Source organism: Archocentrus centrarchus, chromosome 4 (assembly GCF_007364275.1).
Source record: "Archocentrus centrarchus isolate MPI-CPG fArcCen1 chromosome 4, fArcCen1, whole genome shotgun sequence".
Lineage (NCBI taxonomy): Eukaryota > Metazoa > Chordata > Actinopteri > Cichliformes > Cichlidae > Archocentrus > Archocentrus centrarchus.
In genome coordinates, this window is record NC_044349.1 from 22,426,471 (window position 1) to 22,447,117 (window position 20,647).

The window sequence follows — 20,647 nt, forward strand, 5'->3', positions numbered from 1 at the left end:
AAACATACTTCTGGGCTAATCTCTTTATTGTCACATTACAAACCTATACTTTGGAATTCCTAATCCATCTGGACTCCTGGGCCTACCTAAGCAGTTATATTACTTGAAAATATTTGTTCTGTATTTGCTTATAGCATCAAACCAGCTCTGCTGCATGCAGAAATAAAGAAAAAAATTTTTTAAAAAGAACACAGTAATTTGGAGTGTTTCGGCTAATCACCTATAAAGTCCATCTTACATTTTAATATTTGCTACCTGGAAGTTGCTCTCTGTTTTCTGTTTGTCTCTGTGATCAGTTGAAGGATGCACCATTTCCCCCTTTTTTTTGGAACAAAATAAAGGTCCAAACGAGTTTCAAGATGGGTCCGGTCTGAACCACAAGCACTGCATAAAGAACTTATAGGTGCACCGTCTAGTCTGATCCCATTACAAAATGGTCTCTGTGGCTCTGTGAACACAGAGGTTCTCCCAGGTCAGCCGAAAGATATAATATCTCCAGAGTGTCCTGGGTCTGCCTTGGGCCTCCTCTCGGTAGCATCTCACCTAGGAGGCACCCAGGAGGCATCCTAGTCAGATGCACGAACCACCTCAACCGGCTCGTTTCGATGTCGAGGAGTAGCGTCTCTACAATGAGCCCAAAGTGGAGGAATTTAATGCTTGACACTTGACAAAAGGACCTTATTCATGAGTGAGGGGAGGTTGACAGCCGGAATATTTCCATGATTTCATGATACAGAAAATCTCTTTTGTTTTTCTTTTTTAAAGGTATTTTTTTGATGCCTCATATCATGGAATATTTTCGTGATTTGACAAGATTTTTTTTTTAACCGTGTAGGGTCTGATTACAGTGAGTGTTGTCTGCAGTAAAGCTTTACCTTTTCTGTGCGCCCACATCTTTTACTCACATCACTTAACTATGAAATTGAGATTACTGAGACATTTGCCTATTATGACCTTTAGCCCATCTTCATCTTTTGACAGCTAATTTTTCTGTCCGCAATCATATTAAAATTTGTGTTAAAACTACCTTTTAAGGGGGTCATCTTGAAAATGACTAAATAGCTGATGCACACAAAGAGTTTTCATAAATACTCATAACTCATAAAAAAACAGTAAAAATATGCCTGCTGTGATGGTTTACCAATCACTCAGAATCAAAACTCTAACACTGATTTTCATTTTATTTTGAAACAAATGGATTGAACACAATATGTGGTTAGTGGACTAAACTATTAAAAAAAAAAAAAAAAGCACAGATGAAACATCTCCCGTCTTCAGGAATATGATGTAAAGTTTTTACTTGAAGACTTATTGCCCATTTGTACATTGTTTGCTTCATGTCCATCTGCCACCTTAAGAAATCCTCTTACCTCAGAGCAGGTAGGCAGGTAGTTGTAGACGGTGAGGGGAACTTTGGTCTGCTCCCCTCTGATTAAGCTGTAGGGCAGCGTAAAGTCCACAAAGAAGCGCTTGAAGGTGCGAAGCTCTGCTTTCTTTCCTAAAGCCAGCCCCTTCTGTTCAGACAGGGCAACGGCTTCTGCGACCCACGTGGTGATCGAATCTGGAACATCCAGGTGCAGCTCAGCTTCCCCGCTTTCAGAGCTGTTACAGTGAGATACAACAGTGGAATAATAATTCGAGCATATTTTCTTTTAATACAGGCAATTAAAATGCATCGACTACAAGCAAGAGCTTGATCAAAGACCGAAGATTACTTTAATGTTAACACCTGTGTCAACACCAGCATCTGCACCAATATAACCACAGCAAACACTCTAAAATGGACGGGTGTATGGGACGGTCAGGTGTTGACCCAATCTGTTTCTTTGAAAGAAATGAGCTGAAGTCATTATTGGCAGCGCATACCGAATGTTGGTCTTGGCAAACTGTAACAGGGCACAATAAACTTCAAAAACTGCATGTACACCCTTCCTTTTGATCAAAGCTGTCCAAAATCCATTTTAATATACTTTTAAGGAAAAATCAGAGCTCTACACTTCACAGGAAATTAGTGAGAGCTGAAGTCCCATCCAAGGGAATCAAGCATATGGAAATCTATGGGCAATTCATTTATATTGGCTAAAAATGAATGGAAGGAGCTCTTGAGAAAGTAACAGCCTGTTCCAAGATTGAATGAGGCATTTCACACCCAGTGGGAGAAATGGTGGATGCTGCTGCATGATGGAAGATCGGGCTTCTCACATACAGCATTCCCTCGCACCTTTCCTCTCCCAGATTTCTTCCAACAGCCTGTCATGTTCACGTTTTCCTTTCCAGTACTCTCTTCTTACCCTTACTCTCCAGTTTCTTCTTCCAACTTTACTCTCACCTTTCTTCTTCTGCTTACCTATATTCTGGTTTTCACATATTTCACATATTTTTCATTACCGTTTCACCGCCTTTTTCACACTGTAAATATTTCCCTCCTTTTCCCCTGTATCCCTTTCATGCTTCCAGTTTTGTTTTGTTTTTTCCACATTTGCTTCTCTCTTTTCCATTTTGTCTATTCTCTGAAGCACTAAATCACATAAAAGGATAGACAATCTGTTACACCTGATATATCTAGCCAGAGGCAAGTAACACAGACACACACACACACACACACACGCTCACACAAGACAAATATTATTTAAAGATTTAAAATACCTGACGTTGAGGCAGCGCCACACCCAAGTCTCTGGGAAAAATGTACGCCTCCGCCTCTCTACTCTACAGCCAAAACACAAGAAGACATGAGTGAAAAAGCTTTAGCTAATAAAATAACAACATAATGGAAAAATATACTATTTAAAATTCCACAATGATAAGTCACATCATGTGTTTAAAGTTCAGCAATAAAATGAGAAGTATTTGTAGAACTAAGGAATGTAGGCCTAACATATGAACAAAAAACAATGATCATGATGTAATTATTGTTCTGCTATGGGTTTGCTTTCAGATTCCTTGTTTTTGGTAAAGTACATGCCCATACTACAGTGTGTGGTCCAGTGAAGGATTACAGTTAATCTTCTTCAACAATAATAACCCACTTTTTACCCTCTGACATTAAAGAGGGTGGAGTAATACATACAAGTACACAAATTTAATGGTTTAAAAGAACTTCCAAACAGAGAAAGGTCATCTGTTTTCATCAGTTAAACAGCCAATACGTGCGCAACAATAACTGAACATCCCCGACACGACATGATACCCCACCCAGTTTGCTCACAGTTCAGCTTTGCCATACAATACCCACAGACTATGGTATTTGAAAAGATGGTTTTCTATAATTTACAGTATTGTGCAAAAGTCTTGGGCCATCCCTCATTTTTTTATATATCTTGCTATGAAAATGGGAAATAGATGCAGCGATTTATTGAAATGTCCAAAATACAGTAAATAAGGCAAAGACAGTGTTTGTACACCTATGTACAAGCTTGAAAATCCATATGTGGTATGACCACCTTTATTCTTCAACACAACTTGAACTCTCTTAGGAAAGCTTTCTTGGTACTTTTCTAAATTTATAACTCCATTAAAAAGATCTCCAACACCACAGGCTGAAATGCAACCCCAAACCATGACAGAGCCTCCACCATGTTTTACAGATGGCTGTAGATACTCACTGTTCTACCTCCCTCCTGACCCCCCTTCATACCAAAAAATGCTAAATTTGCATTCATCACTCCAGAAGATCTCTTGCCACTGATTTTCAGTCCAGTTCTTGTGTAATTTGGCATACGTCAGCCTTTTCTCCCTGTTTTCCCTCCTTAAGAATGGCTTCTTGTCAGACAGACTTCCAATGAGACCATGTCTGATGAAGCTTTGGTGAACAGTAGATGGATTAACTCAAGGGCCAAATCCATCTTTCAGGTCCGGTGTCAGGTCTTAGCTGGATTTGTCCATTAGTCCTCAATTTTTTAAGAACACACTGCACATCTTTGGGAGATATGCCGGGTTTTTGGCTAACAGCTCCTTGGGAATCACATTCTTGGTGCAAAAATACAATTTTATGCCTGTCAAATTGTGTTATCTTTGGCATTTTTGTCAATTCAGCTAAAGAAATGGGAACAAATGATTTGTTTTTGCAATAGGTTGCTAGTAACAAGGTGTCAAAAGACACCTTTAAAATTAGTTCTTTGCCTGTTATGTGTAGAGACAATACTGGTTCATCCCCTTGAGGTGCCCTTTGGTATGCTTGAATGACTTTAAGGTCAGTGTTAAGTAGCTTAATAAACAAACAAACAAAAAATAGTCCCCTGAAAATGGTCAAGTACAAGGACTGGATTGAAAATGAGTGAAAAATCAGCCAGTGTCCAAAGACAAATTTTGAAAGACCATCAGAAAGCACTATTGCTCAAGACCGTTTAAAAAAAAATTCAAGAAAGTCCATCTCCTGGGAAAAAAAATTAAAAATGAGGGGTGGCTAATGACTTTTGCACAGTACTGTTATAAAAAAAACTTTCATGTCATTTAAGAAAACTTAGTTGGAACAACACAATCCATAAATTTCTAGATATGAGCTCACAGTAGTTAGCCGATGCCCAGGGGACTGCCTTGGACACCTCTATAGCAGATATTGTACCTGTTAGTGGGGCGGGAGGGCACAGCAGCCCCTAAGGTAGAGGTGTGCGGTTGAAAGGCAGGAACAGCTTCATCTGTGTACATGCCCCCACTCTGCCGATGGTTTAAACTCACCATATCTGTCATCACAACCAGTCCTGTTTCCTGTATTACGCATATGGAAAAATAAACATCTGCACATACTAGGACTATTACTTTTTTAAGCTCTTTAACTGAGTGTATGTTCTCACTGTAAAAGCAAAGCGTGCATCCTTAGTGATGTCCCAGTGCCATGGGAACACAGAGGACCGCCTCCGTCTTTTTGATGTCAGCCCAGGCCACCAGAAGTGTCCGTCATCTTTAGGGATACTGAAGGCATCTGAAACGTCAAACTCTGCCAGCTCTTTATAAACCTGCATAGTGGAAACACATTTATGTAAAGTTACATTATAAGTACAGTCATTCAAACAAATACAGCTTACATTACATACAATTGACTGAGGTAACATCTTAAAAACTAAGGATCTAATTTAAGTAATTTAAATCAACTCTCCAACTCTATATTCTATATTAACTATACTATATTTTAAGTTACAGACTGCTTTAATTCATTGTTTATTAAAGATTCATTTCACTATAATCTAGAAATATGACCAACCTTGTTGAGACTCAGCTGAAAGTCAGGCTTTAACAGGTAAAGACTCTTATCAACAGTGGCCACACAAACACAGGAGCCCTTCTCCCCACGCACACGCAGGGTCACTGGGTCCCCCGGCATGGATTCATTGGTCGACACAGAAATAGATACCTGCAATCCAAAACACAATACAGGAGTACACAAAAAGCTCCACACAATTGTGAACTTGTAAGACTGAACATAAGATGGTTTATTCTGGTTTCTGATGCCATTTTTTATGAAACAGTTACATATTTACTGAAAAAGTTTACAGAGATGTCTTCGAATTGCTCAGTTTGTCTTAAAAACAGTCCAAACATAAAACTTGAACCAGAAGATCAGAGATCAACTATCAAAGTCTTCTACTGATCAAACCATCAGTTAAAAGACTAAATCATTTCAGCACTAGTTGGCAGTGTTGTCTGACAGATCCTCAGTGGCATTTGGAATAACATCAGTCCAGCAGTTTTGAGCAGGAAACTTTGGGAAGACATATTCAAAAACAACATGACTGAGAGCCTTTGAAAGAGGGAGGGATGGCAAGAGTAGGCCATAAACTTTCACACATCAAAACTATTTTTCACCAGCACAAAGTCACAAATTAACGCTGTTAATCAGTTCTGCTGCCCTCCTTTCACCATTCTGTAAGCTTTCATCCTCTCCTGTCATGACCCCACCTATCTGCCTGCGGCCTGCGTGGCCGCTGTCTCATCCTGCCCTTGCAACCCCCTCCTCCAGCACTCATTCGCACAACACACACACTTAGTGTTGTAAGGGCATACCAGAGAGCTGTAAATACTTCAGGGAGTTAACTCCACCTAATGCAGGCAGGAACTGAGGATCTCTCCCAAGCCAACACAGCTGTTTGTTTACAGACGTTACACTGTGGTGTAATGGTTGATGCATGGATACTTAGGCTCAGCTCCAAAATGTATACAGAGAGTGCACCCTTTTCTCCGGGTTTTAATAAATAGTTATTTTAACCGAAAAAAAAAAATTAATTTTGTATATCCAAAAACATTGATGTTTCGGTAACAAACATACACAACAGTACTAACTGCAGTTCTTTTCTCTGGTTAAATTGAGTCATAATACAATGACAGTAATTCTGTTTCCAAACCTGATTCTCAAACTCGGGCTCGACAGGGATTTGCAGGCTGTCTGTGACACCCTCACCGTTTTCCCTCACATAGTAGACCAGCAGACGGCTGAACGGTGCCATGCTGTGGCTAACAGGAAAACGTAGGTAGGACACACAGCTGTCCATCTCAGTCTGGGAGGAAGAGCCTGCAACATCTGGCAGAGTGATGGCAAAGGAAGAAGACTGGGGTGACAATGTTTTCACCAATACCATGTGGTATTCTGATGTCAAAGACCACTATGATGAGGATACTTGGACACTGATTTCCTAAGCACTACAACTATGAAACTACAAAAAAAAAAAAAGAAGGCTTTTCTGTGCAATTTTATCTCTTAAAATTACCTGGACAGCAGTGAAGTTAGAGGTGTAATAACAAGAAATGACTACCAGAAGCAGAAGGAGGCAGGTGGGTGCTGTGAATGTTCTTGTCAAAGGTGACTGTGGCCCTTTTTCCTCTGTGGGAGGCTGTCCGGTTGGCTGCTTGTTGGCCTGATAGGACAATGTTCCCCCTGGATGCTACTTCATAGTGCAGGGTGAAGTTACAGGGACAAGTGGATTTGAGAGCCACTTCTGCCTCTTGTCCAACCTATACATGCAGATAAATTCGAATATGCTTTCATGGTCACACTGTGATGTTTTAAAACATGTTTAAATTACAATTTCACAAACTTGGCTGAAAGAAAAGGGTAAAACCTACCTTGAGCGGGGGTGTTGGGGCTTTGGATCTGGATGTGACACCTGCTAGGAGAGTACCAACTGCTGATGGAAAGGTAGCTGGGCAAGTACTGGTCTCCAACTGTTTTGCCCTCAATGGACGTCACTTTGGTCTTTGTGAAGAAAACAGGTTTTCATATGATTAGCTTCAAATGACTCCTTGCATCAGTCTGTTTACATTTACACGACAATAGGAAGTTCTGACCTCAAGCCAGACATACTGAGCAGCAGTAGGGATGGAAGGGATCTCAAAGGTGGCCTGGCCGTCCTTGGAGATCAGTTCACTGGTATAGACGTTGTCCTTCGGGGTCAGCTCTGCCTTAACACGCACCCTTACCCCATCAGCTGGGCTCCCGTCAGGATAGGTGACCTCAATCTGCAGAGTAGAGGCAAAATGAGCGAGTGTTACTCACTCTTTTTGCCACTAGTGAATCACTAATGTAAATGGATGAATACAGCCCTAATTTATCTTTGGCAGTCAACTGATCCAAGTCAAAGTCATGCTTTAGTTAAATAAGCACAACAAATAAAGAGTTACACAGAAAACAAAAGCAAAAGTTACACAGAAAAAGTGACAAGCTCTTCTCAAAGCAAATGCCAGTGAGATGAAGATTAAAGCGGATCATTTCTTTAGTATTTCACACACACACACACACACACACACACACACACACACACACACACACACACACACACACACAGTACAAATAACTTATTTTTGCACGCTCACCTTCCCTTTGTACGGCAGACCAGGCTTGAACTGTTTGCGTGTCTCCTTGGAGTACTTGATGTCAATGAGCTGTTTATGGACTGGTGTGGAATCATCAAATGTGGTTTGCCTGCTTCCATCTATGCTGGACACAGAAGCCCAAATGCTAACAGTCCCTCTGAAGTGATCAGCAACATCCAAGGGCATCATGTCCTTGACGCACAGACTGAAATTTGCAGAGCCTTTGATCTGACAACAGAAGAGATGTAATCAGGTATAGCTGGATGTGTATAATTCTGGTGCCAGAGTTTGGAGCTTAACCTCTTAGATAATAACAATGATTTACAGTGTATGCATAAAACAGTAGCACTTTGAAGGAACTCTGAATAACAATTAAGACAAAACAATAATCAATCAATCTTGTTTCCATATCAGCTTGGAAGTCTCTAATAGTATAATAAGAATCATACAGATACAGTGGGTACAGAAAGTATTCAGACCCCTTTAAATTTTTCACTCTTTGTTTCATTGCAGCCATTTGCTAAAGTAAAAAAAAGTTCATTTTATTTCTCATTAATGTACACTCAGCACCCCATCTTGACAGAAAAAAACAGAAATGTAGAATTTTTTGCAAATTTATTAAAAAAGAAAAACTGAAATATCACATGGTCATAAGTATTCAGACCCTTTGCTGTGACACTCATATTTAACTCACATGCTGTCCATTTCTTCTGATCCTCCTTGAGATGGTTCTACTCCTTCATTGGAGTCCAGCTGTGTTTAATTAAACTGATTAGACTTGATTATGAAAGGCACACACCTGTCTATATAAGACCTCACAGCTCACAGTGCATGTCAGAGCAAACGAGAATCATGAGGTCGAAGGAACTGCCCAAAGAGCTCAGAGACAGAAATGTGGCAAGGCACAGATCTGGCCAAGGTTACAAAAGAATTTCTGCAGCACTCAAGGTTCCTGAGAGCACAGTGGCCTCCATAATCCTTAAATGGAAGACGTTTGGGACGACCAGAACTCTTCCTAGATCTGGCCGTCCAGCCAAACTGAGAAATCATGGAGAAGAGCCTTGGTGAGAGAGGTAAAGAAGAACCCAAAGCTCACTGTGGCTGAGCTCCAGAGATGCAGTAGGGAGATGGGAGAAAGTTCCACAAAGTCAACTATCACTGCAGCCCTCCACCAGATGGGGCTTTATGGCAGAGTGGCCCAACAGAAGCCTCTCCTCAGTGCAAGACATATGAAAGCCCACACAGAGTTTGCCAAAAAACACACGAAGGACTCCCAGACTATGAGAAGTAAGATTCTCTGGTCTGATGAGACCAAGACTGAACTTTTTGGTGTTAATTCTAAGCGGTATATGTGGAGAAAAGCAGGCACTGCTCATCACCTGTCCAATACAATCCCAACAGTGAAACATGGTGTGGCAACATCATGCTATGGGGGTGTTTTTCAGCTGCAGGGACAGGACAACTGGTTGCAACTGAAGGAAAGATGAATGCGGCCAAGTACAGAGATATCCTGGAAGAAATCCTCTTCCAGAGTGCTCAGGACCTCAGACTGGGCCGAAGGTTCACCTTCCAACAAGACAATGCCCCTAAGCACACAGCTAAAATAACAAAGGAGTGGCTTCAGAACAACTCTGTGACCATTCTTGACTGGTCCAGCCAGTGCCCTGACCTAAACCCAATTGAGCATCTCTGGAGAGACCTGAAAATGGCTGTCCACCAACGTTCACCATCCAACCTGACAGAACTGGAGAGGATCCGAAAGGAAGAATGGCAGAGGATCCCCAAATCCAGGTGTGAAAAACTTCCCAAGAAGACTCATGGCTGTACTAGCTCAAAAAGGGTGCATCTACTCAATTCTGAGCAAAGGGTCTGAATACTTATGACCATGTGATATTTCAGTTTTTCTTTTTTAATAAATTTGCAAAAATTTCTACATTTCTGCTTTTTTTCTGTCAAGATGGGGTGCTGAGTGTACATTAATGAGAAATAAAATGAAAAAATGAAAAATTTTAAGGGGTCTGAATACTTTCCATACCCACTGTACATGTTGAATAGGGATTGAAAAAACTAACCTCCATAGTTTTTATTACAGGATGGCCCATCTCATGGCGGTAGTACCCGACTCCATTCACTGTCATATTTACTGTCAACTTCCCAGTTACTGGTTTCCCAAAGGTATACCTACATAGGAGTGACATGTCAGAGTGTAAGATGATGTATTCTTTTTTCCATCAATCCATCCATCCATCCACTTCACCGTATCCAATTCAGGGTTGGGGGGAAGGGGGGGCTGGGGGCCTATCCCAGTTGTTATAGGGCAAGAGGCAGGCAGAGACAGACAGCCATTCACACTCACATTCACACCTGTGGGCAATGTAGAATTACCAATTAACCTAACCTCACTAACTGCATGCCTTTGGACTGTGGGAGGAAGTTGGAGTAACTGGAGAGAACCCATGCAAACTCTATACAGAAAGGCCCTGGCCAGATGGTGGATTCAAACCCAGAACCTTCTTGCTGTAAGACAACAGTGCTATCTGCCACGCCAACATGCCAAGGCAGCATGTTATTCTTTTTTTTATTGTAAATATTACAACAATAAAAAAAAACATTATATACCTGTTATAACTCCATATTAACACTGAGGAGCCACAACAATAAAACCACCTGCCTACCACTGAGTAAGTCCCCTTCATGCTTTCAAAACTGCTCTGACTCGTGGGGCATGGAAATAAGACCTCTGGGGGTGTTGTGATGTATTGCCCCAGGACACTTGAATCAGATGCTGTGGATTGCACACTGTGGACTCTGTGGATCAGGCTTGTTCTGGCACGTCCCTTGGATGCTCTATCGTATTATGATTTGGGAAGTTTGGAAGTCAGGTCAACCCTTGAGGCTCTATAAAGTGTTCCTCAAGCTGATCCTGAGTAGTTTTTGATAATGTGGCAAAGCACATAGCCCTGAAGGAAGAGGCCACTGCCATGGGGAGATGTGCTATTTTGCAACAATGTTCAGCAGGCGGTATGTGTCAAAGTCCACACGCAAGTACCCAGGTTTCCTAGAAGAGCACTGCACTGGAATGAGATTATGACTTCACCTGTCAGTGGTTTTTATGTTGCGGCTGATTACTGTATACAGAAAAAAACCATAAGTCCTGGTTAAAGACTTGTTCCACTTTATTACGGCGCTGAATATTTCGTGACTTACCTGGCCCTGACAGTGGCCTGCTCACATAAGTTAAGATCACGGATGTAGCGTGGTGGATCAATCACCAACTCAAATTTGGGCACCACTGAAAGAGAAGCGAAGGAATATTTTTTGTTGTGCTTTTTCCTGTTTTATGTCTTATACATTAATAGATTTGTGTCATGCTGTTGGTTTATAATATATTATTTGACAATTACATTCATTTATTTAATAGGAGTAAATCAGTAATGAATGAAACACCAAATACGTTTTCAACAAAACTAGAAACAGAAACACAGCAATTTAAAAAGCCTAAAATGTGCATAAAGAATGGCTCAATAACAGTTGCGCAATAAACTCTATCTGCCGATCCATATAGGTCCTCACCATATTTTTGCACTTCAAACGATTTGTTATAGGTGTGGCCCTGCACCTCCACAAAGACAAACCAATCTCCCAACACAGGCTGGTCAGACAGGGGAAAGCTCATGTTCACCACCCCTACAGGAGACAAAAATCTAGTTAACACATTTCATTCCCGTGGGCTTGGTAGTGATTAACCAAATTGTATCAATTATTCATCACCCTTCTTACTAATTATGAGTCCAGAAAAGTATTGTTTTACATTGGTCACCCAGAGGAACACAGCAATGAAATGGAAATGTTCAGTTTATACAAAGATGACGCAAAAAATACTGCAAATGATGTGGCTCACCACAGCAGACAGAATTCAGCCTTTTCCACTGCACCATCCGGGATCCTCTTGGATCCTGAAAGACCAAAATAGGAGGCCCCCAAACTAGTTTTATAATTCTTTTTTTTTTTCACAGAAAAAAAAAAAATGTGGTGCAATTTTTGTTGGTCATTGAATGTTGTTATCACACAATGGCAAGGTCATATACAGTTTTATTATCACTGTGATGGCTATCTCAGTTTTCTTACTGAACTTGACCCAGATATCTGGCTACTGATCACTGCCAAAATACTTAAAAAAAAAACCTATATATAACTATATACTGTAGGCTACAAGTGAGGGGAAAAAAGCATCTGTGTGCTTGTTTCTACCAATAACTCTTGTATAAGCTGCTGTTAGCTTCCCATGAAGTCTTAACTTGCTATTTTACCTAAATATTCTAAGATCTGTAAGATGTGGAAGATCCAGTGGTGAGCGAGGTTTGCCCACATAAGGGATACAGTAGTTGTGTGTGTGGACTGATAAAGCCGAAGAGAAGGAGAAGAGGAAGAGAAGGAGAAGAAGAGAAGAGAGAAGAGGAAGAGAAGAGAATAGAAGAAAGAGAAGGAGGAAGAGAACGAGAAGAGAAGAGAAGGAGAAGAGGAGGAAGAGAAGAGAGAAAGAGAAAGAGAAGAGAAGAGAAGACGAAGAGAAGAGAAGAGAAGGAAGAAGAGAAGAGAAGAAGAGAAGAGAAGAGAAGAGAGAGAAGCGCTTTCTTTCATGTTGTTATCCTTGTACTGGTCCAAAGAGCACCCTGTTATCTAGGTGAGCTGCCCTGACTTCTGCTCTGTAATCTCCAAGCAGGCTGGGAACTAAAATTGCCACTGTCCCATCCCGGACGTGGCTCTGCCAACCCTGGGTGGTCCTGCCAGCCTGCACTCACCAAAATATATGCCTCAATCTGCAAAAAAAAAAAAAAAAAAGAGAGAGAAAGACAAGAAAAAGTTGCTATAAAGTTGATTAAAAAAAATACATCCTACGTTTCATCTCTATGCTTCATTCCATTCATTCCTAATTCAGCTATTTCTGTTTGTGAAATTAAGTACTGCTTTTTACCTGCACTGGACCTTTATAGCTGCAAACATCAATAAGCGGTCTGTCTGCACAGTTGCACAGTATATTTGGAGCCATTGCTAACATTCCAAGAGAAATGAGTCTACCTTGGCTTCAGTAAACAGGCAACTGTACATTTCCCTGCACTCAGTGCAAACTGAGTTTCTCCTCTTAACTCCACCAATTAAAAGGTGGGAAAGTATGTTCATAGTAAACACTATATCATAAATCAAAGTGAATGTATCAACCTTACTGTAAAAAAAAAACTCAGGTTTGTACACTGGATTTTTTTTTTTTTTCAGAAATAAAATATTTATATTAAGAAGGTTTCACCAATAACCCTATTCATTTTTAGTAACGATTATCATTCAACAGGTTTATTGCGTACCGTGAATCTACTGGAGGTGCACAACGAATGGCTTCAATATGACATAAATTCAGAATTACCTTCTCATTTACTGGCCTCATGTCAGGGTCAACTGTGTAAACATTGATGAGAACTAAAGGCAAACAAAAAGAAAGAAATGCAATATTGTTAAAAGAAGGCTTTCATGTTTTTAATCATAAAAATCTTCATGCACATGAATATCTAGTACTTCTAAAAGAAAATCTCAGCTGTCTGAATTAATTTGAGGAGTTGAAATTTTAAACTATGCCATTGGGATCACTAACTGAGTCTCAGCATTACTCTGTGATTAACTGATTAACTACCAGGTGCACTATGAGGGAACCTTTATGTTTGGGTTTGTAGACGGGCTTGTCAGTCTGGATGAAGACAGCTGTGCCCTTGCTCCCACGGTGATGGTGGTTGTAGTGTGGAAAATGTAACCTCCTTCCGTGAGGTGACGGTTCCCCCAGACCTTCAGATGGGCCTGGCCTCTTAGCCCCGAGGGAACCTGGTGGCGTATGCACACATCCATAAACACATACAAAAGCCAAGTCAGCAGGGATTGAAAACATAAATTAGGATTGAAGTGTTTACTCAAGGCTGTTGTGGCGTCCCACGCATTCAAATTATTGGCCATGATTATTCGATTTTAATCTTCTAGAGAACAAAGGCTACGAATAACAAAAACAGATTAAAAAAGCAGCGAGGACGCCAGTCTCCAACAGAGTACGCTTCACGTGACGGTATTTACGAGAATGAGGGTAGAGGTTATGAGAAGGGAAGGGGGAGAGAGAGAGACAGAGGCGAAGAATCTCTAAGAGTCGTGCATTACTAGATTGATCTATTCCAGCCTTCGGGGGCGGCGGACCATACATGCACGTCAACAGCTGTTGCATATTATATTGAGGCTGTTACCTTATTCCCAATGAATGAGCAGAGACAGATGTTGCATTACAAATAATGTTAGTGTTGATTTGCATGTTGCTTGAGGAATGTGCACACAGCGGACAAGGGGCTCTCACTACCGTGCAGCTGTCACCGCTGCTGAGAAAATGAAAGCAAACTAAGTGGCACACAAAGTTCGACTCACCTTTAGTTTGATGGTGCCTTTGTCTAAAAGGAAGAAAGAGTGAGATTTAAAGTAAGTTTTTTTTTTTCCAAAGGATCAGTCACACACACACAAATGATTTAACTACAGGTTGCACCTAATTCTGAGATGCAATCAGTAGTTAAATGGATAATGAATAATAAATTGATATCAAATGTGTCAAAGACAAATAGCATTACGTTTGGTTCCAACCGCTCTATTGGAGAAAATCTGTTTTTAAAGGTTTCTATTAATGGTGTGCTTGCTGATCACGTCCAAGCTGCTACGCGTAATCAGAAATGGTGTTTCTGTAGTTAAAGAATGTGCAAAATGTTTGACACCAAAATCAATCAAACAGTTAATCCAGGCTTTGTTACAGTATAAAAATGTATACTTCTGCGTAGACAGGCAAGGAAAGTCTTTATCACCCATAACATGAACCAATTCAATCAATAGAACAGTTTTATATCAGTCTATTAAGGAATGAAATTTGTTGCAATGTAATAACTCAAATGTTATATAAGTGTCATGTTATCAATGCTTACCTTGATATGGGACACCATTTATGTCTTTAGGAGCTGTTTTATTGTTTGCAAGTGTGGTTTGTTTTTGTTATGATGTTATATGCTGTTATAGCGCACAAAGTGTAATGATCTGTGACCCCAGGTAGAACAGCTGCTGCGCTGCTGCTGCTGCTGCAGCTAAGGGGGGATCTTAATAAACCAAACTAAACTAAACCTCAGTTCTCACAAATCTGTAAAGTGATCAATGAAACGCATATTCCGAAGATGCTTTAAGTATAAGCGCTATGGTGAAGTGAGTTTAGCGGCTGTTCACCCTGGGTTAGCTGGAAATCCAGCTGCAACCTGTCTCCTCCAAGCAGAGTTAGCACAACTATTCATGGTGCTGTCAAACAAATCACACAGTGTATACACTGAGTGGCAGATAAGTTGAACTGAACTGATGCCTGCAGTCACAGATAATGTATATAAAAGCCAAAGCACATCGAGAGCACACGGTTGTGGCAGAGGCAACTCAGGCTCATACTGTGTATGTGTGTGTTCCTTAATCTATGTATATGCTTTGCATGCCTGTGCGATCTCAACATCCTTTGAATAGAGTGATATAAAGGCGGCATCTCTTAGCTAAACTTGTTGGTGCAGGCTTCCTTTCCAAAAGTAACGCACCGTGCCAGTGTAACTTTAGCTTAAAGAATTTGTTCTCACCGAGCACTGAGCCATGGCTGTGGGCAACCGCCTGCCCCTTCACCGACAGCTGCACCTGGACGCGCGTTTCTGCTTTCGAGTTGAAGATGGTTACACTCACGCTCTCCTCAACGCCCGCTCGAAACACAGAGGGTGCAGCGACCAAGTAACCCCTGAGAGAAGAGCAGGAGGGCAGAGAAAGGGAACAGGAAAGGAGGGAGTTTCACAAGAGAAGGGAACATGGGGGTAGAGTGAGGTGAGAAGACAGAAGGGAAGACAGAGAAGGGGGAGAATACAGGTGATAGCAAGGAAAACAAAAGAGGCTGGGAGACCAGGTGAATTAAGCTATGTGGAAATTCACATTTTTTTCCCTTCCTAACTTCGCGTTTTTTAGTCTCACCTACACACGAGCACAAAGAAACAAAAACACAACAGGATCAGGTTCAGGTTTAACTGCAACGTCTACGAGGGATGCAACACCTGACGGCCGCTGAGCTTTTTGCTTTAGTGTTTTCTTTGGGTGGTCCGGCACCCTCTCACAGAACCTCGACGTCTGGTTTGAAAAATAATGGCTGAGATTCCACACAGTCACTCTGAGATTTAACTGAGGGAAGGGAGCCTGTCACTGAGGTCACAGAGCAAAGGTCATTCTCTGATGCTTATTAACAGTCTGGGGGGGAAAAAATGTCCAATTTAACTTTTATGCCTTCTGGCACAGAGGGGCTACTTCTCTCAGGTAACAAAGGTAGAATAATAGGTGCTCTTGTTAGCATGGCCCAACATAACTCAATCAGCAGAGAGGCATAGTATGAGTGTGTGGAGCAGGTCACTGAAGCGCCCACCAAATCTTGAGCTGTGTTTCAGAATCATTCACTTTTATTATTTCTGACCATGTGATGATATAACAATGCAAGTGTAAATATCTTCCTGTTAGACTAGCTCATCGCTTGCTCACCCCCAGCTTATTTTTTTTTCTTCTTTTTCTAATGGGCCAGCGCACCCCTTAACAACTTAACTGAAGATCACACAAATTAGAGGTGAGCAAATCCTTGAGCACAAGCCCAATTGCATGCATGAGAGAAGGATCAGGTGGTTGGCATTACAGCACTACGGCATTACAGCTAGAGGCAACTGCAGTTCCTGAGAGAGAAAAAGTCATGAGAAAATCCCCTGGAAAATAAGGAGAAGGCGGATAATAAGAGGAAATTGACTCTGTGCGTTTGATCTACAGTGAGTTTAACCAGCTCTTGGATGAGCCGGGATCAGGTGGTGGAGACCATGCTTATTTCGGTCACATGGCTCCATTTACTCGAGTTCTAATTGTTTTTGCTCAACTGTTGTTCTCTGGGAGTTAAAGAGCCCGTTCAGTGCTCTCCTGTGTAGGTGAAGCCAATAACAGTCACGTGGTTTCATGTTTTGCTTTTTGCTCAAACATCTCCGAAGCAAACGAGCTTAAAACCGGACAAAAAAAGTTAAAAAAAAAAAAAAAAGAAAGAGTTGAGCTCTCCTTTAGAAAATAAGCTTGCATTTGATAGTAAATCATCCGTTTTTGCACTTCTTCCCTCCCCCCTGGAAGAACTGCTACAACTCGTTGGTCTGTTATCTCCCAAGGTCAGAATTAACCCCTCAACCACCTGACTGATAGCATCAGTGTGCCTGGGTCTGGAGGAAATGGGGGGCAAACCCAGGAATGCACCTATTCATATTTCACAAAGTTATAGGCTATCATTGTCTCACTGTATCACCCTGTGTGACTTCTCACAGGTCAGTAACTCACCTAATGACAATACATCAGCGGCAACATGGCTTATTCACAAAAAAAGGCTTTAATATGACTGAATCTGACAGTACAAATTGCTTATGCAGGAAATATTACATCTGAATTGCACTTAATCTGAATTTCTTTCTTTCTTTCTTTCTTTCTTTTTTTTGTTAGAAAAAATTTTTTAAATGAACAGCCACTATTTCCAACTAAGTAGCTACATTTTATGTTGGAGCCTTACACTTAAAGCGTTGGGAAATGCTTGTAGTGGAGTACACAGCACTTCAAAGACACCACATGCAACACAGGCTACTTACTGTCTCTCTTGTGCAGAACCTCTGCTCACGCTGCAGATGAACAAAATCCACGAAAGACTCGAAGCTGTCAGAGACAACCGTAACATTTTGGCCTCAGAAATCAACATACTTCAGGATACAGTGTTTACCCTCTGAATGAGACTGACTCTGTTAGCCCTGATTAAATGTTAAATGAAGTTTAACAGTGTTTCACTGCAGCCGTCTCCGTCTATCCATTGAGTTTGGCTGAAGTGAAAGGTGTGCAGCTCCGTTCAAAACCGAAGATCAACTTAATGTAATCATCTCTCCTCGCCAAATCCAGGTTCAGGGCAAATGGTGTTTTTTTTTTTGTTTTTTTTTTTCGTCTTTTAGATCCCAGAGTACACGAACAGTCCTCTCCCATGTGCCTTCACCCGCCCCGGTTTCGTTCTCTCATATTTCAGCATTACAATTTGTAAGTGTCCTCCCACTTCAGTGGGTTAGAACTGTCACCGTTACGATTTGTTTGACATTTAAAGTCCGTGCAGCTATCGCTATCCCAGTTGTTCCCAGTGATCTCAAGGCGGTCCGTCTCGACTGGAGTCGCGTCAGGCTGCGCTTCATTCCCTTTGATACCCTCTCCCTTCTGCAGCGAGAGCATGACTGAGACCAGCTCAAGAAACAGTAGCAGCGTGCTGTTTTAGCCACTATAAACTACCTGCGCATTCTGCAGGCTTTTAGCTCAGCCTAAAAGTCAGAAATATCTACTATTTGCAACTCCTTTGTTTTGTTATAAAACATAACAGAAATGCCAAGCTGAAAACCTGTGTGAATAACACAATGCAGTTACTTAAAGCAGGTTTATGACAAATTTACTCCCTTAAATGTGCACTTTTGAAGTTCTTTGATGCCATGAAGATATCTGGTGCCCTCTAGTGGCACATGGGGGTAGATGCAGTCATGTCTCAAGCGATACAAATCCTGAGACCCTGAAGAAAAAAGTTTTTAATGTATTTTCTTTCTTTCTTTTTTTTTTTTTTTTTAAAGATAATTTAAGTATCGTGGTCTAAAGAAGCATGCTACAGCATTTTTTCAATATTGTTATTTATTTATATTTTATCTTATGCCCCTTGTAGTGGGCATTGGGTCTTGCTTGATCACCGAATGATATATGTAATGTAATATTGTTTTGATTTTCGTAGGGATTTCTGGTAAAAAATGTGCTTTTATTTCACGAACATTAAAATAGATGAAGGAAGCACATCTTTACACAAAAAACAGTTTTAACAAATAACTTCTCATAGTAGACTTTTCTTTTTTTTTTTTATTAAACTGCATTCTACACACCTAATAGTCAACTAAAGCTGGATAGTTAGACCACTTGGCACTAACAATGATAATGCAGAGTATGGCAGAGGGCTGAAATAGGCAGAAACCTTGTTACTTAGAATTGTGGAAGGCCAGTCATAAAATATATTTTACTATTAATTAGACCGCTCTTAAACAGAGCACAACAAGGCTGCCTCAGTCTGCTGAGATCATGGAAAGCCCATGTAGATGAACAGATGATTCCCTTCACAGGCTGGTGTCCTGTATGGCAACTTGTGCCAGGGAAACCAAATCCCACAACTTCAGATCTCTAGCTTACACAACATTTCTTATTGATAATGGATGGGTGCAGTCACTTTGTCCCTTCATATGGAAAAAAAAACTGATATCTCCTCCTCCAAGCTGTCACGTTACTGCTCCCCCTCATCTCCTGAAAGCTCTAAGTCTGACTCCCCTTCCACAATGCTGAATGAAATCCTTTGTGCCACTTTCAGTTCTGTGTGTTCTGAAGTATGGGCGGAGGTTGAAAATGAGAGGCAGCAGGTCCTGTTGTCCAGTACAAAGGACACTCAATAAAAGTTTTATTTTGAAAGGGCTAAAATTATTGTTACTAAAACAAATTTAAGACTATCACATTGAAGAAAAAATATCACTTAACTTCCCCTGTTGCCATAAAATGTGGAAGCTGCAATGTCAGCCATTCTGAAAACAAAGTTAATGTGTTCTGTTAACCATACCCTCACAAATCTGGCATCAACAGAAAGCCCAGGATGTCCTCTTGACAGTACAGAAAGAATCAAATAAATTACATAAAGGGTGCTTGATGTACAGATCTCAGACTCATGTCCACTAAAGAAGACGAAAATGAATTTCTGGGTCTTGTTCTTGCTGATCTCAAGGCGGTCAGTCTTGACTGGAGTCAGGCTGCACTTCATTTTGATACCCTCTCCCTTCTGCAGCGAGAGCATGACTGAGACCAGCTCAAGAAACAGCAGCAGCTATAAACTACCTGCACACTTTACAGGCTTTTAGCTCAGCCTAAAAGTCAAAAATATCGACTATTTGCAACTCCTTTGTTTTTTGTAAAACATAACAGCAAAACCAAGCTGAAAACCTGTGTGAATAACACAATGCAGTTACTTAAAGCAGGATTATCACAAATTTACTCCCTTAAATTTGCACTTCTGAAGTTCTTTGATGCCATGAAGATATCTGGTGCCCTCTAGTGGCACATGGGCGTCATGTCTCAAGCGACACAAATACAGGATGCAGGAATAATTGTGGTCAGACGTTTACATGCACTCATCATGGGGGATACATGTCGTGGTAATTTGGGGGCTTTCAGTGATTTCTTTGAACTGTTCTTTTCCCAGGGTGGATTGATCATACAGCTTACATCTTTTATGACTGTAAGAATTGGATGCACTTTTTTAACTTTGGAATTTTTCTTCTCTAATCTATCCATCCACCCATCCATTTTATTCCTGTTGGAACACCCAGTTGTGTCCAAGTTTCAGCTGTCTAGCTGTTGATCTGAGGTGAAGTTGGTCCAGTGTTCTTGGGCTTAAATGCCTCACCTTTACTCCTCCAAATATACATGTCATTATACCACATCTTTGTCTCATCTGAAATTGAAACCAGAAGGCATTGGGCTTGTTCAGCTGCAAATTTCAGTCAGTTGTTGACATTGGAGGAGTGGCTTTTTTCTTGGTCGGCCCTCTTAGTCATGGTGATGGAAAACTCGCTTCACTGTGGACAGCAACACTGGTGTTCCAGTCACAGCAGGCTTGAGACTTGGTGGTTCCTGAACATCTTAACCAATTTTC

At 41.0% G+C, this 20,647-nt stretch overlaps 1 protein-coding gene across 1 annotated transcript in view; it reads right to left on the reverse strand.

Moving 5' to 3' along the window:
* The window catches only part of cpamd8 (C3 and PZP like alpha-2-macroglobulin domain containing 8), a 47,473-nt gene extending 29,528 nt beyond the window's left edge, over nucleotides 1–17,945 (reverse strand). The window contains 21 exon segments of the mRNA XM_030728411.1: nucleotides 1,371–1,602; nucleotides 2,647–2,709; nucleotides 4,565–4,707; nucleotides 4,794–4,955; nucleotides 5,201–5,350; nucleotides 6,339–6,514; nucleotides 6,747–6,945; nucleotides 7,064–7,186; nucleotides 7,279–7,449; nucleotides 7,804–8,031; nucleotides 9,876–9,984; nucleotides 11,011–11,095; nucleotides 11,377–11,490; nucleotides 11,705–11,759; nucleotides 12,606–12,623; nucleotides 13,223–13,275; nucleotides 13,507–13,569; nucleotides 13,572–13,671; nucleotides 14,254–14,276; nucleotides 15,477–15,628; nucleotides 17,535–17,945. Of these exon segments, the coding sequence (XP_030584271.1) occupies nucleotides 1,371–1,602; nucleotides 2,647–2,709; nucleotides 4,565–4,707; nucleotides 4,794–4,955; nucleotides 5,201–5,350; nucleotides 6,339–6,514; nucleotides 6,747–6,945; nucleotides 7,064–7,186; nucleotides 7,279–7,449; nucleotides 7,804–8,031; nucleotides 9,876–9,984; nucleotides 11,011–11,095; nucleotides 11,377–11,490; nucleotides 11,705–11,759; nucleotides 12,606–12,623; nucleotides 13,223–13,275; nucleotides 13,507–13,569; nucleotides 13,572–13,671; nucleotides 14,254–14,276; nucleotides 15,477–15,628; nucleotides 17,535–17,641 (2,526 nt within the window). The 5' untranslated portion in view covers nucleotides 17,642–17,945.
* Nucleotides 17,946–20,647: the final 2,702 nt, after the last annotated feature.